This window comes from Onychostoma macrolepis, chromosome 12, assembly GCF_012432095.1.
Source record: "Onychostoma macrolepis isolate SWU-2019 chromosome 12, ASM1243209v1, whole genome shotgun sequence".
NCBI lineage: Eukaryota > Metazoa > Chordata > Actinopteri > Cypriniformes > Cyprinidae > Onychostoma > Onychostoma macrolepis.
The window spans coordinates 29,368,621-29,391,360 of NC_081166.1; the positions used below are offsets into that span (position 1 = coordinate 29,368,621).

General features: G+C 35.8%; 1 protein-coding gene across 5 annotated transcripts in view; it reads left to right on the top strand.

The window, feature by feature from the left end:
* LOC131550578 (zinc transporter ZIP11-like) overlaps positions 1-22,740 on the top strand; it is a 148,438-nt gene that overhangs the window by 96,698 nt on the left and 29,000 nt on the right. For all 5 annotated transcript variants that reach the window (XM_058792753.1, XM_058792750.1, XM_058792749.1 and 2 more), the window contains one exon: positions 4,486-4,653. In XM_058792753.1, the coding sequence (XP_058648736.1) occupies positions 4,486-4,653 (168 nt within the window). The remainder of the gene's footprint in view (positions 1-4,485; positions 4,654-22,740) is intronic.

Genomic DNA, 22,740 nt, shown 5'->3' on the forward strand with positions numbered 1-22,740 from the left:
CATTTGAATGATTGGATCATGGACTCGCAGACAAATGCTCAGCAATCTCATAATATTCACAGTGGCAAAAGTTGTGTTACAGTCAATGCCTGTGGAGTATTGAGAGCGATGCATGCTTTATTTCTATTTATTTTATTTTTTTTTTGCATATGATGGAGGAATTGAGGCAAAATATAAGGAAGGACTGTGTGTGTGTGTGTGTGTGTGTGTAGAAGCAGAAGTACATGTGATTACAATGACCCTAAATAGGGTTAAGATGCCCCAGCGGGTCAGAGCCGGCCAGTAGAGGGTGCTGATGTCTCCTGGGTAAAATCATTTTGCAGTGAATCAAACTCTACTGTGTTTGGCAGGATCAGTGTGTTATATCTGTAAGTGCATATCAGTCAAACTCATGTCACTTCATTTATTCTGTCAAACACAAAAGGAGAAGTTGGGCTGAATCTCCATGCAAAGGAATTAGACGGTGCTTTAATGCTTCAAAAAGGACATAAAAGGACTTTTTTTTTAATTTAAAGTAATACTTTTATTAATCAAGGGTGCATTAAATTGATCAAAAGTGACAGTAAAGACATTTATAATGTTCCAAAAGAGTTCTATTTAAATTAAATGCTTTTCTTTTGAATTTTCTATTCATCTGTGAATCCTGAAAAATAAAATGCATCACAGTTTCCACAAAAAGTTTGGGCAACACAACTGTTTTCAACATTGATGATAATCAGAAATGTTTGTTGAGCAGCAAATCAGCATATTAGAATGATTTCTGAAGATCATGTGACACTGAAGACTGGAGTAATGATGCTGAAAATACAGCTGCATCACAGAAATAAATTACATTTTAACATGTATTCCCAGCTATTTTGAATCATCATATTATTTCACAATGTAGTTTTGCTTAAATAAATGCAAATGAAGTGAGCGTAAGAGACTTCTTTCAAAAACATTAACATCTTGCCAACCTCAAACCTAAAAAAGTTTGTTTTACTTCAGTCATCACAAAGTTTTCAAGTTATTAAAATGTCACACGCGTGTGTTTCTCTTTATGCCACATATTGTGCAAGTGTAAATGATTTTGAAAATGTCTTATGCCTGATTGCTGAAGACAGGTTTGAGCCTCCTGGTGCCAAGCCGAGCGTATGCAAATCAGGCGGTGATATGGGATGTAGCTGCAGAACACACATTAGCATATTGTCAAGAAAACCAGCAAACAAGCAGTAATCAACAGAAAAACCGGACGCCCGTGGAGACAGTTTGATCGACACAAATAGCAGCCTGGTCTGCACTGACTCGCTGTTCTGACCTTTCAAGTAATAATATGTTTGAGCTGAAGATATGTTTTTTTTTTTTGGTTGATGCCATGCTGATGTTTAAGTGATGTGGACAGTATCAGGCCTGTGTTTGCATAGATTCACTGGATGCTTATTAAGATGTGCTGTTATGACTCAGTATCCTCAGAGAATCAGTGTGTGTGTGTGTGTGTCTGTGTGTGTGTTACTGACAGACACAGCAAAGTGTTTTTATTTTCCTGAGTGCATTCTGCTTTGTACAATCCATGAAACAACTAATTATTGTTAAGGCGAGCTGTGGACATGAATGATATCTCAATTTGCATGGCTTGTGAAGGGTGTGCTATTACTTTTCTAAACTATTTTCGCCTGGCAGATAATAAAACAAGTGCAGAGAAGTACTTGCATTAAGGGAAATGCAGAGTCATATCTAGACACCAGAGATTTGGGTGTTAGCTCGAGTTGAGAAGAAATCACTCAGACAAACACCCACAACAACAAAATGGCATGTCATCATTGTGATGAGGTTTACATGGACAAACAAAAAAAAAAAAATCAAATGTTTCAAAATCTAGTGTTTCATTGCAACATCCAAGCAGCAGTTTTTGACTATTTGGTGTATTATTTATTATTTTTAGAGATATTGTGGCTGCACACCTGAAAAATGTACAACAAACTATTGGCATTTGGGGTCTTTCATCTCAGGCAATTAATTCAGCTGTCAGTGTGAATATCTTCTGTCGCTCATCTGTGGCATGCTTCACGCTCCAGTTAAATTGTGAAATAAAATGCATCCAGATGTGCTGCTTTACTGTTCTTTTATTTGCCTCTGTTAATGATAATGACCCTGCATCTCATTAATTAACGGAGGATTAAGCCTCGGTAAGGCTGAAAATATTGTATGAAAATATTTGCTGTAATATTTCCTAAAATCAATGAATTCTTAATCATTTTTATAATTATCATTGAATATTCATTAAATGCAAATGGCTTGTTTCACTTGCTCCTGTTAAATTCTGAAATAAAATACAACCAAAATGTGCCACATTTTCATTTTTTTTAATTTATGTATTTATTTTGTATTACTTTTTCAAATTAATTATTTCTATAATTTATCAATGTATATTCATGAAATGCACGTTGCTTTTCATTTTTTTTTTTTTTTTTTTTTAGCTGTGCAACATATTTGTTCCAGTTGAATTATGAAATAAAATGCAACCAAATGTGCCACATTTCCATTTATTTTATTGCATTTTATTTTTTATTAAATTATTTTTAATGCATGATTTTTTATATAATTTTTTTCATTAATGACATTTATTATTTTTTAAATGTTTTAACTATTTCTATCATTTCTCAATGAATATTCATAAATGCCCATTGCTTCATTTATTTCATTTTATTGCGGTGCAACATTTTTGAAACACAAACATTTGCTGTGTAGGAAACTTAGATATAGGACTGTTAGACCGTTCACGAAGCAGGTTCGGCCTTCAGATGTTGTGCATCCCTCATAACTAATTCACATGCGATCCTTTGGTCACCAAACTGAAATGATATTTCATATTCCACATGAGAACTCATCTGAAAAATCCTCCGTTCTTTTACTGCATGTGCTGCAGCGATCACACATGACGGATGTGCTCCTCATGGCCTTTCAGCCCAAGTAATCTGCATTGATTATGTGCTTCCGTGTGTGGTTGAGAGAGACGTGTTTCAGTGAGGACAATTGAGGGTCATCAGTGTCATTCTCTTCTATTTTCTAATTCTTACCAGATGCATTCATAATTGCGCTCTAAAGTGTCGGGTAATTATCGGTGTGAGTTTCAGATGCACTCCGGATATCGTTTTTGTAGCGATTCAAAGAAATAATTGATTTGATGATTAGCGTTTAAAGCTGTGATAAATACAGTGTGAGATTTGAGAGATGAAAGCTCAGGTCGGCTTTGAAAAGAGCCATTCGTTCCGTTATGTCCTGTTGATTACATATTGATCATGGGAAAACAAGTCGACTACAGTAATGAGACTCCAGGTTGATTTATTGGCTGTATTGAGCTCAGTGTTGTAAGTAATTTTCTGACAGGATCAATCTGAGACTAAACAACTGATTAGTTAATAGTGTATTTTTCACTTTGTTTGATTTGATCAATTCATTGGTACTTATCATGAACAAGGTGCAAAAACAAAGCCTGGAACACAAAAACAAGTTTTTCCAAGTACGACATCGACACAGTTATTGTACTAAATTCAATCAACATTGAACTAAACGGAGTTGAATAATTCCACTAGTGCCTACTGTAGAAAAAGAGCTCGTTTCATAATTGACGATGTTACAACACTGTTAAAAAGAATAATTGAAAATATAAGTGTACATATTATAAAAAATATAAAACATTTGTATGTAATATTTTATATAATATATAAATGTTATAAATGTAATATATTCCCCCGGTTTCACAGACAAGGCTTAAGTCTAAGTCTGAGCTGTTTCAACTGAAAAATTCCTCAATCTTACAATCCATCAATGCCTTTGTTTTGTCTCAAGAGGGACACTAGTAATGTTTTTTCTAAGGCACGTTTATAAAAATTGCTTAAATGCCCTAATTGAACTATGGCCTAATCCTGGCTTAGTCTAAGCCCAATAGTTCATATTTTATTGAATTATTGCAGTTGCTAATATTGATTACATAAAAATGAAATATGAATGAAAACATTCAGAAATGGTTATTTTTGTAAAATAATACAGGTTATAATTTTAAAAGGGTCTATATAAATATATCACAATACGACTCTGTGATAGCTTTAAAATATCCATAGACCATGTCTTCATAATTGATGATTTTTGCAATAATAACACTGTTCATTTTCTGTTTATAACTGTGACACTGCTTTGAAACGATCTCTATTGCATAAAACACTATTTGAATAAATGTGACTTCAAGTCAAGGTCAGTGAAAGAAATTGCTTCAGAAAACATTGGTGGTTAACCTCAAGAGGTCAAATTTTATGAGCCGTTTTAATGTCTTTTCATTTTCCATCAGGCTTACAGCCCTGTTCACAGCGTGTCTAAATGCATTTAAACCCTGATTTATGTGATTTTGTGACACTGTCTAATGAATTGCTGTTGTATTGATTCTTTCAGTGCATAATTGAAATATGCCGTTCTCCAATGTTTGACATGCAATTTCTGTTCCTCCTCTAGATAAAATCGAGAATGGAGAGGTGTACCAGAGACGCAGGGGTCCCAACACGGGCCACGCGGAGGAGCAGGACGTGAGTCCTAAAGCACAGGAAGTGAGCGGTCAAACAGGAAGCAGCTGGAGGCGAATCGTTCTGCTGATCCTGGCCATCACTATACACAACATTCCCGGTGAGTCTCTCCTCATAAATTTCTCCATTACTCAAGTCCACATGTCGTCTCTTATAGCTCGCTTCTCTACACTTTATAGTAGTGTATGTGTTGCACATGATCGAATATAACATTATAGCATCCATTATTATTGATTTTAACAGCAAATTAATGGCTCCTTGTTTAATTTAGGGTTTTTGTGTAGTCAACAATGACTCCACGTCATCCGTCTCACTGTTAGTCATGAGTCTGTGTGGCCTAATCCTATGAGAAGGCATTGTTGCATAATTATTCATATCTGCATGTGACCTTTCCCTATGACAGGCGCTTCGAACGGTGATTTGATCCCGTAATGAAACATGAGTTGCAAATGGTTATTTGCACACTGCAAAAATACAGGTGTGTCCTCAGCATGCTGATGAAGCGACAGACTTTCAATCAGGACACCTGTGTGAAACACACATTTTTAACAGGAGACTTTCTACATTTATGCACAGGTGAACTGGGGCTTGTTTAAAACAAGATGCAGTCTGACATCGGTCTGTTCGGTATCACAAACACACGATTTATATATAAACATACATTTCATCGGACTATATATATTAGGGATGGGACGATACACCTACCTCCTGATTCGATACGATCACGATACTTGGGTGCCGATATGATATGTATTGCGGTTTTTTTATTTATTTATTTTTTAAGAATTTTGATTCTACAAGTATTGCGATTCGATATTACTGTGTGTTGCAATTTTAGTTTTTAACTCTAGACCATGGGAAAAAGTTGAATGATACACTTAATATACAGACTGTCACAATTAAAAAAAAACCCACACATCTTAGAAGTCACTATTGCAATTCGATATTACAATTTATTGTGATTTTTGTTTGCTTATTAAAGACTACACAATGGAAAATAGTTGATTATACCCTTAAAAGAGACTGTATGTGATGAGTCATATTAACAAAAACAATGCATCACATCTTTCTAAACTTTTATTTCAGAAGAATACACATACACAGTGTATATTTAAAGTACCTTGAACCATGAAACTTTAAAGTACCAAAACCCTGAACTTGCACATGAATATAATAGTCAAATGTTCAACAAAATGAGCAGAAAAAAATACTTTCTGAAATAAAATAAAGTGCTTTGTTATTTTGCATACCATTTTAGGCATGTTTAGTCATGTTAACTGGCAGTTGCGATTCAAAACGTGAAGGTGTAGAAATAATTCTGGAAGAGGTTTGATCCTCTGCCTCCGTCATGGTTTTGCTTTCTTTCTCACGCCGGCTTTAAATGTATATGGCGTCATCTAATGCAGCGGCACTGCGCTCGCAGAACGATCGTTGTATGACATCAAAGCACCACATGCTTTGAATCGCTCTCGCGGGACTTTGATGTCATACGCTGATCGTCTGCGCGGTGCTGCTTCAAAGCGAACACACCAATACATTTCGCCCTCTGTTGGAATTACAAAGCGCTAACTTCTCCCCACCACCTCTTAGGAAAAATTAAATAATGAAATAAAAATCGATTCTGAGGTAAACCAATCGATTTTTAAATCGTTTTAAAAAGAATCACGATAGTTAGGTGAATCGATTTTTATCTCCCACCCCTTGTATATATAAAAGGGTTTTAAATGTTTATGTATAGCAAACTTTATATATATATATAAAGAGATGTGTATATATTAGAGATGCACCGATATATCGGCCAACAGTCGGTATCGGCCGATAAATTTATTTCATCATCGGCCACTGTGTCAGACTGCAACTCATACTGTGAGTGAAGAAAATCTCTGTTGAATTTAGGGCTGTCAAAATTAACGTGACAATAAGGCATTAACAGTTAAAAAAAAGCGACATTATAGCAGGCTCTATTTGACCAGATGAATCACCCGTAGTTTAAACCAGCATTGCCAGATCTGCAGTTTTTCTCTACACCAAACATTTGTAGCACTCCTCGCATCCAATAATCACAAAGAGCTCTGTGCTTTCTTACTTTCTTACTCTCAGCTTTCAAATCGTGTTCATTCTGTCACGAAATACAAACGATGAATGCCGTTTTGACGCTTTTAAATGTAATGTGACGTGACAGATCGCTATTGCACCTCAGTTCAAGTCTCTTCCAGTTTAATAAGTTATAGTGCAAAATACACATGAATGTACATCATAAGATGTTGAAAGATACAGTATGGCTTACCAAAATTGATCATGTCTGTCTAATGTAATCGCTTAATCAGTGTTTCAACCGTGGAAAGATGCCAATAAAACAGATTGTGTTTACCTCAGCAAAGTTATTCCACTGTTCACAGTTCATTAGTTAGCTATAAAACAACACTGAAGAGGAGCTTGTTGGCTTATAATTATATATGTATGTTTGAATAAATTTGGCATTAAGGTATTTATGAAGAAAAAAGGAAAGTTTATGTTTAAGTTTATGATAACAAAAGTGGTTAACATTCAACCTGTTCTTTTTCATCAGTATTATTCGTGATTTGAATTTTGTGAACGGGAGTTCCTCTTTTGCTGTGCTATAAGCCGGGCTTCGACCTTGAATTCACGACCTTGTCACTTTTTACAAGAAAAGATAATTGTCTGTTTTGCTTACATGTATTCACTGTTTAAAACTAAAACAAATGATTGAAAGATGGATTCATTGTTATTCTTAATTGAAAAGCACAACAACAATAAAACAGTAGGCTACAAACTAACTTATATAATGTAATTAACATAAACAAATAAGACGAGGCATGGCATAGGCTACACCAGAACGTTTAGCAAACACTGAGGAATCAAATAAATAAAGAACATTTAAAGAAAGCCTCCATAGCGTAACGTGAGATAAACAGCAAAGACAAAACCAACATGTTCACCTTCTCCGGTTTAATAAGCAGTCTTTTATTTTGCTTTCGCTTGAAAACCAAATCCTCCGTCCTGTCCGCCATCATTTCCTCAGTATTTGCGTCAGTTTTGCCGCTCGTGCTGATGCTCTCTTACTCTCTTCGCATGATCAGAAATCTTACTCCTGCTGCACTGTGCGGCGGCTCTGCGGCATGCGCTTTATGCATGGAGCAGAGCAGACGTTTTGAAGCAGCACAGATCATGCACTGGCACAAATGCAATCACGTCAAATTTGAACTCGCACATAATTATCGGTATCGGTATCAGCCGATATCATTCTGAATTATTGGCTATCGGCAGAGAAATTCAGTATCGGTGCATCTCTAAAATATATATATGCGAGATCTCGCTCCTGAGCGTCGTGAGTGAGCGGAATATAGATGACAGGTAGTCTGAGCGCTGGTGTGTTCGCGCTCATATTGGCACAGTGTGACCCTGCTGTCCTCAATGTGTGTCTCGCGGCCCTTGAAATCAGGCACACTTCTCCCAGAAGTCTTGACTGCTGATGGATGACCTGCAAAGCAACCACCAGCTGTGGTTCAAGAGTGAAAGTGTGTAAGACACGAGATGTGTTCCTCATTTAATTAGACAGTGACTCTCAGCTTGTTCTTTTCAGCCAGACTCTTAAATAGACATATTGTCAGCAAGACATGCATTTCTCAGAATGAATCCTCTGAATGAGGCGAGATCAGTAAAGTGCTGTACTTTAGGTACAGCACAAGGTCACTAAGAAAATTACCTGTTATATAATAATCAGACTTGATGGTTCATTCATTGACAAGTGCAACAGAGTACATCGATTTGAAATCATTATATTAACCACATTTTTCATTACTGGAACAATCTTAAAATAAAATTCTATAAATTATTATAATATAAATACACATTACTATTTAAAGGTTTGGAGTCAGTACCATTTAGTTTTTCTTTTTTAAATGAAATTAATACTTCTTTAAGGCTGCATTAAATTGATCAGAGGTGACAAGTATAATTTTACAAAATATTTCGATTTCAAATAAATGCTGAACTTTCTATTCATCTGTGAATCCTGAAAAATAAAATGTATCACAGTTTTCACAAAAATATTGGGCAGCACAACTGTTTTCAACATTGCTAATAATCAGAAATGTTTCTTGAGCAGCAAGTCAGCATATTAGAATGATTTCTGGAGTAATGATGCTGAAAATTCAGCTTTGATTACAGGAATAAATTACATTTTAACATATATTTACATAGAAAGTAGCTATTTTAAATTGTAATAATATTTCATAATATTGCTGTTTTTACAGTATTTTTTAATCAAATTAATGCAGGCTTGCTGACTATAAAGTACTGAGTATAATCTGAGTATAATCTTACCAACCCCACACTTTTGAATGCAATGTAAATTATTAATATTTCAAAATAAATAAATATATTAAATTCCATATAATACATTTTATTTTGTTTTTATTTTATTATTTATTTTATTTTAATTTTGATGTCTAATGGAATATACAATCATTCATTTCAAATTCATGAATTGAATGGGGAAAAAACTATTATAAATTGACACTTTTCCCAACTCTTAAAAAAAGTGACCTGCCAACATATTATATTGCTGTTTCCTCATTACCTTGCATCATTCTCACTCATGTACTATTTGTAGCCTTGCCTCTTTGAACCTTAATCTGGTCTTGGTCTCCGCACAGATCAGGTCGGTCTCTATAAGGTGTGGAGCATTGAGTTGAGTGCAGTTGTATTTGTCCCGTCCCGTGACATGATGACGACTTGACCTTTGCCTGAGGGTCTCTGATGTGTGATCTAAAGTGCCGTTGGCCAATTTGATCTTGAAAAGGTCAGTACGAGAGAGGAACTCAAGCCGGTGTCCAGAATGCACCTTTACGTGCCTTCATTTGCCTTTAAGTGCGTTTCATTTAACAGTGACAATACACCAGGCATAGTCAACCTTTCACTGAAAAGGATGACTGACCCACAGTAGTTCTGCATCTCCGAACTCTACAATTCCCACTTGGTCTTCGCCCCATAACTACTGTATTTTTCCATCAACTGACAGATTGCATCAGGGGTGGGGCCGTATATACACTTAAATACTGTTTTTATAAATGCAAAAAAAAAAAAATCAATTTAACAAATCATATTTTTGAAGAATTTGACATTGATGCCATTTCATTGGTTTCTGATCCATTACTTTTAAAGTTTATTTGTATAATGACATTACAGGCTCAAAAACTGATTGGGAAACCTGAGCCCAAATTATTGCACAATAGGTCATATGTGATAGCATGCATAAACACGTGAGCTGCTTTAAGTGATATACATGGTGTTATCAGTTCAAATTTGACTTAATAGTCTTAGACATTTTCTTAATCGAGTCTAAACCGAATTTATCTTTAGCTTTTGAATGGTTTAATTGATTAATCATTTTACCGATTTTATCTTAACCTGTGAAATATAAAAAGATGAATTTCTTACTACATCGCGTGATAAACAAGCAGAACTGAAATTTGCTGCGAGTTCTTCTACGGATTTAACAAAAAAGGTATTAAATTCATTTGCAATTTCCAATGCATCAGTAGTGACCTATCCATTTATATTCAGTTTTGTTATGCCGTTACTTTGACTGAATTTTCGATTTGGTTAATTTATTCATGTTTCCAAATAAGTGAGCTAATTGCCCTGTGAGTCAGCAAACAACGGCATGAAATAAGATGACTTTGCTTTTCTAAGTTCATTTAACCCCTCTTTATTCCTTAAACCTTTTAAGATCAATATATCTGTTTGTAGTTTTGTAGATATAGATTTTCTCGGTGCCAGATCCCTCTTTTTCATTAGCTGATGAATGTCATTATTTATCCAAGGTGAAGCAACTTTTCTCCTGTTACTTTTAAAGGAGCATGAAATCTTCTGGATTGTATTTGTAAGTGTGTCCATCAAAAAAAGTCACAGCACTCGTTTAGATGATCAATTTGAAAGATACTCAAACTGAAACATGGTCTGCTTGGGAATTCTAATTTGTGAATTATTAACTCTGGTTCCAAAAAACAACTCTGAAATTGTTGTTTTGTAAATTTTCCGACAACGAAGGTCATATTATGATCAGACCGACCTGTTAACAAATTATACATTTTAGTAACTCGCACTGGTTTATTTGTAAAAATTAAATCTATCAATGTTTTAGTTTGGGTGGTTCTTGTAGGACTCGTTATCCTTTGATGCAATTTATATTTAGATATACATTTTTTACTGTTATCCAACCAATTGATATTCAAATATATGCTTTCGACAGCCATTTGTAAGGTGAAAAGGTCTTGTATTATCGTTAATCAGCAGAAACATTGTCGGAAAGACATGATTTCTGTCTGGTTTTGAGCCAGATTACAATGATTTTTTCAATGCACATCTATGAATGAGTGAAGACATTATTTGTGCCTGATCCTGATTTCAAGGTTAAAATCATGGCCAGTGACAGAAAAAAACATTTTGCATCATCAGATTTGGTAATATTAGGCCTTTTTGCAAGTCAGCAGGGTTTTTTTTTTTTTTTTGTATGCCAACAAAATAATTTGATCAATTCTTCATTCAAGACCTCAATTGATCTTTTTCCCTTTTACAAAAGCCTCTTTGCGGTTGTGCTGGTCCTGTGATTCTGAATGTTCCTCAAAGCACGAACGAAATCACGTCAGCAGATAATCAGACTCATTTTGTGTCAGTTTAAGCTGTATGTTGCCTGTTAAAAGTTGTATTGATCTGTCGTCAGTGGAACTTTTTCATTGTAGTCCACCGTTTTAGAGTGATTTCATGCAATTTTCCTCTTTGAAAGTTGAATCTGAATGGAATTGCATGTGCATTTCTGTTTAACAACCAGGACAGGTGCACAAGAGGGTCTGAAGGACAGTACGTGACAAAAAAAACCTTAGAAACAAAAACCTGGGCAGTCTCTGGTAGTCTAACAGCTACTATGGTCAACATAAAAAGAGGCAAATATAAAAGCATCAATTCAATTTCCATTTTATTGAAAATGTTGCAGCACTTTCAAGTGGTTATCATTTATTATTCCTCTGGCGTTGAGTCTCATCACAATGAGTCTACAGCATTTGGCATGATGTTAATTACCACAAAAATGTTTAAATTGAGTTTGTAGTGAGTCATTGCAATCAAGTTAATGGTGAGGCACTTACAATCGAAATAAATCTGGCCAGTAATTTTGGAAGTATTTCAAATATAAATATGAGCTCATAATTTAATTAAATCACTATTAATTCTTGTGTTTTATGGTTTTAGGCATGGTGTTATTGTGATACCAAAGTAAAATTAAATATAATTGTGCACAGAAAAGGTTAGTAAGTTGTTTTTTCCCCCACAATAAAATCGTAATAACACGCTGTAAATTGCTTTTATAAGCAATCACTTGGAAAGTAAAAATAGATTTACATATGGGATACATATAATACATTTTATGGGAGAAAAAAAATTGTTTGTGCGAATCAATAAATTATGAATAGAATACTACCTTTATGTGAATAATATGTATATTTTATCCTTTATAACAGCAGCACTACATTCATCCAGCTCGTTCACTGCTTTTATCAAGAGATTGCAGGATAATTACTGTCTGACTCCAAATTGTCCACCGTGTTCCTGCTCTCAGAAATAAATCTTTTTTGTGCTTTTTTCATTTTGTCAAGTGTTGTGACAAGTTAAAAATGAGTAAAAATGCCTGAGTGCCTGTGCATTCTTTTCTATTCTTTCTTGTTCCGGCTTGCAGTTTGTGAGTGAATGAAAAGGTAGTGTGAACAACCCTTAACCGTACAAAGCCTGCTGTATCATTTGGTACATGTATTATTAAGGTCTCTAAATAATCAACGTGATCAAAACTTTGCTGTTAAACCTGTTGCACACAATCTACTCCATGCCTTCTGTCTCTGATTCAGAGTTTAGAGTTTTTTAACAAGTCAAAGGTCTTTTAGTGTAATTGTAGAAACGTCCAGCTTCAGCTGCTGCTTCACGTGTCTTTTTCTGTCAAATCTTGACTGATTTTAATCAAGTAAACGTCAGAATAACTGCGGTCATGTCTCCAGATGAACACTTACTGGACTGAAGCAGCTCAGCTTTACTTGATTCTCCATCAATCATTTTCTAGAAAAATCAGTGCGTCTCAAATCTGATCCTCAGGATCTTTGAGGAGCTTTACTTTCACTGTTCCTCAGCGGAGGAATGATCTTCATCTCACATCTTCTGAGGAGCGTTTATTTCTTCATCTCTCAATCAGCATTGCATTGCATTGCATCATTTAAATCTAATTTTACCGAGACATATTATTGGAGATATAATGTGACTGATATTTATATCATTTTATGTAAGCTGTACTGTTATAAAGATCTCATTGATTTACATTACAATCATCAGAATTTATTGATCATAAATATCAGCATCTGATATATATATATATATATATATATATATATATATATATATATACACACACACACACAGTGGGGCAAAAAAGTATTTAGTCAGCCACCAATTGTGCAAGTTCTCCCACTTAAAAAGATGAGAGAGGCCTGTAATTTTCATCATAGGTATACCTCAACTATGAGAGACAAAATGAGAAAAAAAAATCCAGAAAATCACATTGTAGGATTTTTTAAGAATTTATTTACAAATTATGGTGGAAAATAAGTATTTGGTCAATAACAAAATTTAATCTCAATACTTTGTTATATACCCTTTGTTGGCAATGACAGAGGTCAAACGTTTTCTGTAAGTCTTCAAGGTTTTCACACACTGTTGCTGGTATTTTGGCCCATTCCTCCATGCAGATCTCCTCTAGAGCAGTAATGTTTTGGGGCTGTCGCTGGGCAACACGGACTCAAAGATTTTCGATGGGGTTGAGATCTGGAGACTGGCTGGGCCACTCCAGGACCTTGAAATGCTTCTTACGAAGCCACTCCTTCGTTGCCAGGCGGTGTGTTTGGGATCATTGTCATGCTGAAAGACCCAGCCACGTTTCATCTTCAATGCCCTTGCTGATGGAAGGAGGTTTTCACTCAAAATCTCACGATACATGGCCCCATTCATTCTTTCGTTTACACGGATCAGTCGTCCTGGTCCCTTTGCAGAAAAACAGCCCCAAAGCATGATGTTTCCACCCCATGCTTCACAGTAGGTATGGTGTTCTTTGGATGCAACTCAGCATTCTTTCTCCTCCAAACACGACAAGTTGAGTTTTACCAAAAGTTCTGTTTTGGTTTCATCTGACCATATGACATTCTCCCAATCCTCTTCTGGATCATCCAAATGCTCTCTAGCAAACTTCAGACGGGCTGGACATGTACTGGCTTAAGCAGGGGACACGTCTGGCACTGCAGGATTTGAGGCCTTTGTTACTTTGGTCCCAGCTCTCTGCAGGTCATTCACTAGGTCCCCGTGTGGTTCTGGGATTTTGCTCACAGTTCTTGTGATCATTTTGACCCCACGGGTGAGATCTTCGTGGAGCCCCAGATCGAGGAGATTATCAGTGGTCTTGTATGTCTTCCATTTTCTAATAATTGCTCCCGCAGTTGATTTCTTCACACCAAGCTGCTTACCTATTGCAGATTCAGTCTTCCCAGCCTGGTGCAGGTCTACAATTTTGTTTCTGGTGTCCTTTGACAGCTCTTTGGTCTTGGCCATGGTGGAGTTTGGAGTTGGACTGTTTGAGGTTGTGGACAGGTGTCTTTTATACTGATAACGAGTTCAAACAGATGCCATTAATACAGGTAACGAGTGTTAAAGAAGAAGTTACAGGTCTGTGAGAGCCAGAAATCTTGCTTGTTTGTAGGTGACCAAATACTTATTTTACCGAGGAATTTACCAATTAATTCTTTAAAAATCCTACAATGTGATTTTCTGGATTTTTTTTTTCTCATTTTGTCTCTCATAGTTGAGGTATACCTATGATGAAAATTACAGGCCTCTCATCTTTTTAAGTGGGAGAACTTGCACAATTGGTGGCTGACTAAATACTTTTTTGCCCCACTGTGTGTGTGTGTATATATATATATATGTATATATATATATATATATATATATATATTAGGGCTGGTAAACAATTATTTTTTTATTAATTACATGATGTGGCGATTAATTAATTGCAAATTAATCGCACATCAAATTTGACTGAGAAATTACTCCCAAAAGAAAATTTAAAATCTTATCAAACAGACAAAAGCAGCAAAAAGTAGCTTCAGCAATAAATATTTTGTTTGATAAAATTTATTACATATACTCTTTTGGACCATGAGGGTGAGTAAATGATGACACAATTGTCATTTTTGGGTGGGTGAACTACTCCTTTAATATTTTTTTTTATTAATTTTATTATTATTACTATGGAAATATGAAATTATATCTTTAATGAAATGATACTCTAAATAATAAACTAAAACTGCCAGTAGGTGGTGGTAAATGTCTTATTGATTAAGTCATCGAGTCATTTATTCATTCATTTGATTCGTTCAAATGGCTGATTCATTCAGGAGTGAAGTAAATGGTTTGTTATGAATGGTCCATTGAATCATTAGGCTTGAAGCAGATCATCACCATCAGATCGCTCAGTGTGTGACATCAAAGTACCACAAGACCTATGCTTTTGTATCGCTCTTGCAGTACTTTGATGTTATACAGCAATCGATCTGTGCAGCGCGCTTCAAACCCAATGCGCCTATGGCCAGTGGTTCATCATGCATTTATTGTTGTATATATGTGTATATGTGTATGTGTGTGTATATATATATATATGTGTGTGTGTGTGTATGTATGTATGTATGTATGTATATATATATATATATATATATATATATATATATATATATATATATATATATACACACACATACATATATGTATGAGAATGACACGCATTCATTTTTCCAAAGTCTGCTGCTTCAGTGTTTTTAGATCTTTTTGTCAGATGTTACTATGGTATACTGAAGTATAATTACAAGCATTTCATAAGTGTCAAAGGCTTTTATTGACAATTACATTAAGGTTATGCAAAGACTCAATATTTGCAGTGTTGACCCTTCTTTTTCAAGACCTCTGCAATTCGTCCTGGCATGCTGTCAATCAACTACTGGGCCACATCCTGACTGATGGCAGCCCATTCTTATATAATCAATGCTTGTAGTTTGTCAGAATTTGTGGGTTTTTGCTTGTCCACCCGTCTCTTGAGGATTGACCACAAGTTCTCAATGGGATTAAGGTCTGGGGAGTTTCCTTGCCATGGACCCAAAATTTCAATGTTTTGTTCCCCGAGCCACTTAATTATCAATTTTGCCTTATGGCATGGTGCTTCATCATGCTGGAAAAGGCATTGTTCATCACCAAACTGTTCTTGGACGGTTGGGAGAAGTTGCTCTTGGAGGATGTTTTTGTACCATTCTTTATTCACGGCTGTGGATTCTTAGGCAAAATTGTGAGTGAGCCTACTTCATTGGCTGAGAAGCAACCCCACACATGAATGCTTTACTGTTGGCATGACACAGGACAGATGGTAGCACTCACCTTTACTTCTCCAGACAAGCTTTTTTCCGGATGCCCCAAACAATTGGAAAGGGGATTCATCAGAGAAAATGACTTTACCCCAGTCCTCAGCAGTGCAATCTCTGTACCTTTTGCAGAATATCAGTCTTTCCCTGATGTTTTTTCCTGGAGAGAAGTGGCTTCTTTGCTGCTCTTCTTGACACCAGGCCATCCTCCAAAAGTCTTGGCCTCACTGTGCATGCAGATGCACTCACACCTGCCTGCTGCCTTTACTGAGCAAGCTCTGCACTGGAGGTGCCCCGATCCCACAACTGAATCAACTTTAGGAGACCAAAGTTTTGAGAATGACACAATAACATCCTCTGAGAGCAACTTCTCCCAACCATCCAAGAACAGTTTGGTGACGAACAATGCCTTTTCCAGCATGATGGAGCACCATGCCATAAGGCAAAAGTGATAACTAAGTGGCTCGGGGAACAAAACGTTGAAATTTTGGGTCCATGGCAAGGAAACTCCCCAGACCTTAATCCCATTGAGAACTTGTGGTCAATCCTCAAGAGGCGGGTGGACAAGCAAAAACCCACAAATTCTGACAAACTACAAGCATTGATTATATAAGAATGGGCTGCCATCAGTCAGGATGTGGCCCAGTAGTTGATTGACAGCATGCCAGGACGAATTGCAGAGGTCTTGAAAAAAGGGTCAACACTGCAAATATTGAGTCTTTGCATATACTTAATGTAATTGTCAATAAAAGCCATTGACACTTATTATAATTACAAGCATTTCATAATATATAATATTATATTGTATATTATAATTAATATAATAATATCTGTGTCATTCTCAAAACTTTTGGTTAATATATTAATATATATTAATCCTTTTGATCTATTATTTAAAAATTCACAAAAATCTAACCTTTCATTGGATAATAAGAATTTAAAATGGGGGGAAATATCATTATGAAATAAATGTTTTTCTCTAATACACATTGGCCACAATTAACGGCACCCTTTTATTCAATACTTATTGAAACCTCCATTTGCCAGTTTAACAGCTCTAAATGTTCTCCTGTAATGCCTGATGAGGTTAGAGAACACCTGACAAGAGATCAGAGACCAGTCCTTCATCTCAGAAGCTTCTTCTCTTCAGTTCACTCATTTTCTACAGGGTTCAGGTCAGAGGACTGGAATGACCAGCAGAAGCTTGGTTTTAGAAGTCTGCGCGGGACTGTTTTTTAAGTCCCGCTCCTGCGAGGTTATATCCCGCACCCACCCACTCCCGCGATATATTAACTCTTTGTTCACCCGCTGTCCGCTTTGAATAATTTTCTTCCCGACCCGACCGTTCCCGCTAAATTTAGATCTCGTTTCCAGAATCACACATTTAAATTTCCTCTACTGAAAGAAAGACAGATAGGCTAACAAATAAAAGTGTAGTCTGCACAAAATTGTATTTGTTATTTTATTCGTCTTGTCAAGAGTCTTTTATTGACAGCAAAATGTTAAACGAATTTAAGACACAAAATTCGTTTAACATTTTGCTGCCAACACAGTAGGAAAAAAAAGTGTCACAGAGAAAATAAAAATGTACAAAAATTGGATTCCTTATTTTTATTCGTCTTGTCAGGATACAATTCGTTTAACCTTTACAACACAATAGGAGCAAGTGTCGCAGAGGGAAAAAAATGTAGGTTGTACAAAAATGGCCTATTATAATTTTATTCATCTTGTCAAAATACTAAATTTGTTTAACATCTTGCTGTAAACACAGTAGCCTAGGAAAAGTGTAGCGGAAGAAAAATAAATAAATAAATAAATTCGACATCTGTCATTTAAAATTATAGGCTAAGCAAAATATAAAGGGCAGCCCATCCACACTTTGCTCCATCTTTATTCTGCTCTGTCACTCATCGACAACCTGCCTGTTCTGTCTGCGGGCCGTATATTCACCGGTAGCCTGCTCTGAGCATCGTTATGCACATGCTGCGCACAGACCTTGCAAATAAAACGAAGCACTGGTTCATGCGTGCAGCGCGTGCATAACAGTCGAGTGCAGGCTGTACCGGTGCTTGAATAAAGCGCAGATATGGTGTTCTGAAAAGATGTCGGGAACCGGATATTATTAGACCGCCCGCTCCCGTTCAAATTACACCAGAGTTACCGACCACAACCACGTTTTATTCGGGAATTTAATCCCGCGTCACAAGAAATCTGGTCAGGTCCTGCGGTTCCCACGGGACAGCCACGGGAATGCAGACCTCTACTTGGTTTTGTGCTCAGTGACCCGTTTTTGTGTTGTGTTTGAGGTTTGTGTTTGGATTATTGTACGGTTGGAAGATCCAAACATGGGCCATTATCAGATTTCTAACAGAGTCGCTCACTTATTGATTTTTTTATCTGTTGGTATTTGATAGAATCCATGATGCCATGCGTCTAAACAAGATGTCCAGGACCTCCAGCAGAAATATAGGCCCACAACATCAAAAATACAGCAGTATATTTCATTGTACACATGGGGTACTTTTTATCCCTGTGTTCACCAAACCCATCTTGAGTGTTTGCTGCTAAAAAGCTCATTTTTTAGTTTCATCTGACCATAGAAGCAAGTCCCATTTGAAGTTCCAGTCGTGTCTGATAACTGAATATGCTGGAGTTTGTTTTTGGATGAGCGAGGAGCATTCTTCTTGAAACCCTCCCAAACAACATTTGCTGATGTAGGTGCTGTTTGACAATTATTATTATTTTTTTTAAGGTTTTCTGACCCCGAGACTCAACTATTTTCTGCAATTCTCCAGCTGTGGTCCTTGGAGAGTCTTTAGCCGCTCAAACTCTCCTTCTCACCATGCATTATGGACGATATAGACACACCTCCTCTTCCAGGCAGTTTCATAACATTTTATGTTGATTGGAAATTCTTAATTATTGTCCTGATGGTGTAAATGGGAATTTTCACTGCTCTAGCTCTTTTCTTAAAGCCGCTTCACTAATTTGTGAAGCTCAATTATCTTTTGCTGCACATCAGAAATATATTCTTTGGTTTTTCTCATTGTGATGGGTGATGAAGGGAATTTGGGCTTTTATTTTTCCTCCTATTTATATTTCTGTGAAACAGGAAGCCATGGCTGGATAATTTCATGTTCATAATCACCCTGGAGTGCTCAAAATTGTGAATATGAATGGGAATATACTTCAGAGATATTTTACTCATAAGAATTTCTAGGGGTGCCAATAATTGTGTCCATCGTGTATTTGAGAAAACCATTTATTTCATAATGATATTTCCCCCCCATTTTAAATTCTCATTATCCAATGAATTGAAAATGAGTTAGATTTTTGTGAATTTTTAAAATAAAAGATCAAAAGGATTAACAATGCAGATTAATTTTCACAGCCTTCTTTGGTCATATTTACCAAGGGTGCCGATATTTTTGGCCATGACTGTATTATATATAATATATTATATATAATATATTATATATTATGTGTATTATATATTATGTGTAATATATATATATTACACACATAATATATATATATAATATATATATATATTATGTGTGTGTGTGTGTGTGTGTGTATATATATATAGAATTTGTTTTTTGCTCAGTTTGGGCCTCTGTTTTGAGCTGTTTTTTCCTCCATATTCTCACTGTATCATACTGTATGAGCTATAAAAGCCTAATGCATCGAATATGATACTCAACAAGAAAACAAACTTTTATTTTAGATTTTTTTTAAATATAAGATATTTCTGACTATTATTTCACATGTCAGGCTTTATAGGGTTAAGAAACATATCCCTGATTTGGGTCTGGTGGACAAGGCTTGTACACACTTTTTTACTAATCCAGAGATGATCTTAGGCAATATTTTGGCTGTTATGATTTACTAAATAAAAAATAATGTCACAACATTTATTAATTTTTGTTAAATTATTATTTTTTTAAATTTGCATTTAAATGTTGAAGCTATCTTGCGTCTCTCTTAGATTTTTACTTTGCTTTCAGTTGAGATCCTCTTTTATTCAGTGCTACCTTCGAATTATCGATTTTGAAAATATGCCTTCAGGAACATCATCATTACCGACATGGATCAGAGGCCATGGTATCATGACCTCCCATTACTTTCTCCAATAAAGCATTCAGTGTTCAATGCACAACCAGTTCTTGTCAGTTTTTGAGCGTGTGAGAAAACAGAACATGAGCTGCTCACTTCTTCCTTATTAGCACCAGCTTTCATCTTCTTCTTTGTCACATCAAAGATAGGAAGCACTCCAAAGAGAATCAAAAAGAGGAACATCTCCTTGAATAATCCTGGGATGTGCTATTAGGGTCAGAAAGGGATATTCCGAGGTTTTGGATGGCCGAGCTCTACCTCAGCTCTTTGTGGCCTTTTCTAACCTCAGATCTTGATTGCAAAGCCACAAGGCTCTACTGACATGTTAATGAAGCTCTGAAAGAGATGAACCCCGATGCACTTTGGGGAAAATAACACATGTGGATTTGCTTTCTGCTACAGTCTGGATGTTTGATAAGGTTGAGTTGAGTGTTTCTCCTCGAGTGCTTTCTGATGGCACGGCGCAGGGCTTTGCTCCCTGATTCCTCCGGTGGATTCATTAGGTTCCTTGCTGTGAAACCCAGCAGGCTTTGTAGAACCTCGCTGTTTCTGTATGTTGTTTCCCATTGCTTCTTCCATCCCTTTCTGCTTCTTTTCTCTCCCATAAGTCTGTTTTTCTGCTTGAAAAAGTGAAATGTGCCGCTTTGAACAGTGTTTCCGTGCTCCTGCTGCACATCAGATCTGCTTTACTTCTGCTAAGACAAACAAGTTAAAACACTTGCATGAAGCATCAATGCCAAAAATATTTAGGCCTACATTTAAGCTTTATGTATTTGAATTGCATCTAAAATATCCAATCCATTTGGATTACACAGTTGCAACATAAAAAACAAACAAATAAATTTTTTATGTGATGCATATTTGTAACTAATACATACAAGTAGATTAGATTTCTGCACTCTAAAATGTATGCAGTAGTTTATTATTAACTATATATATACACATACATACATACAGTTAGGTCCATATATATTTGGACACAGGCACAATTTTTTATTATTTTAGCTGCTGACCAAAACACATTCAAGTTACAGTTATATAATGAATATGGGCTTAAAGTGCACACTTTGAGCTTTAATTTAAGGGTATTATATTGGGGGTATAAAAATGGTTGTAATTCCTAAGCATTTTATATTTTTGTTCAACCGCTTGAATTAAAGATCAAAGTCTGCACTTCAATTTGATTTTAATTCTATTCTGGTGGCACAGAGGCAAAATTATGAAAATTCTCAAATTATAAAGCTGTGGAATAAGCAATAATCAATTTTGAATAAAATTGAATTTATTGATGATAAATATATTAATATCGTTATTGTGTATTTAAAACACATTCAGTTTATTACAGAAATCTGACCGGTTTCATTTATGTACAATATGACTGACAAATGTGACCATGGACCACAAAATCAGTCATTAGGGTCAATTTTTTTGAAATTGAGATTTATGCATCATATCATAAATAAGCTTTCCATTGATTTATGGTTTGTTAGGATATGACAATATTTGGCTGAGATACAACTATTTGAAAATCTGGAATCTGAGGGTGCAAAAAAATCGAAATATTGAGAAAATTGCCTTTAAATTTGTTCAAATTAAGTTCTTAGAAATGCATATTACTAATCAAAAATGAAGTTTTGATATAGTTACGGTAGGAAATGTACAAAATATCTTCATGGAACATGATCTTTACTTAATATCCTAATGATTTTTCGATAATTTTGACCCATACATTGTATTTTTGGCCATTGCTACAAATATACCCATGCTACTTATGACTGCTTTTGTGCTCCAGGGTCACAAATATGCATCACATTAAGTTTAGTAAAACTTTGTAATCCAAATGGCTCAACATTTTTTTTCTTTTTCTTTTCGATGTCCTAGTTGCATGGTATGAAGACTTTAGCCTTTTATTACCATTACTCAGAAAATTCCTGAAGAAGACTGTGGTTTTCATGTTGGTATAAAGCATCTGCAGAATTGTATTCACAGTGTTGAGGTCAAATGTCTGCAGAGCAAAATTGCCTTCATGTTAAATGTCACTGAAATGAAGAGAGAAAATAAGATGGTAGACGTCTAAGAGTGTGCTTTTGTCTGTTGTAGAGCCCTGCTGTAACCTCTGTCAGCCGCTGATGCCGAGGTTCTGCTGCTTTTGTCAGGACATAATTACAGTGTTTGCAGTGCAGCGCTCTATTGATATTCCTCATACAGTACATTCTGTAAAAATGTGTTCAATGAGCAATTAAATCAGTCTGAACGGCTAAAAGGAATAGTTCATCCAAAAATGAAAATTTGCTGAAAATGTGCTCACCCTCAGGCCATTTATGATGTAGATGAGTTTGTTTCTTCGTCCGATTTGGAGAAATGTAGCACTTGCTCATCAATGGATGCTCTGCAGTGAATGGGTGCCGTCAGAATGAGAGTCCAAACAGCTGATAAAAACACCACAATAATCCACACCACTCCAGTCCATCAGTTAACATCTGGAGAAGACAAAAGCTGAAACAACTGCATCATAAGATGTTTTTAACTAAAATACGAGTCCATAATAACGC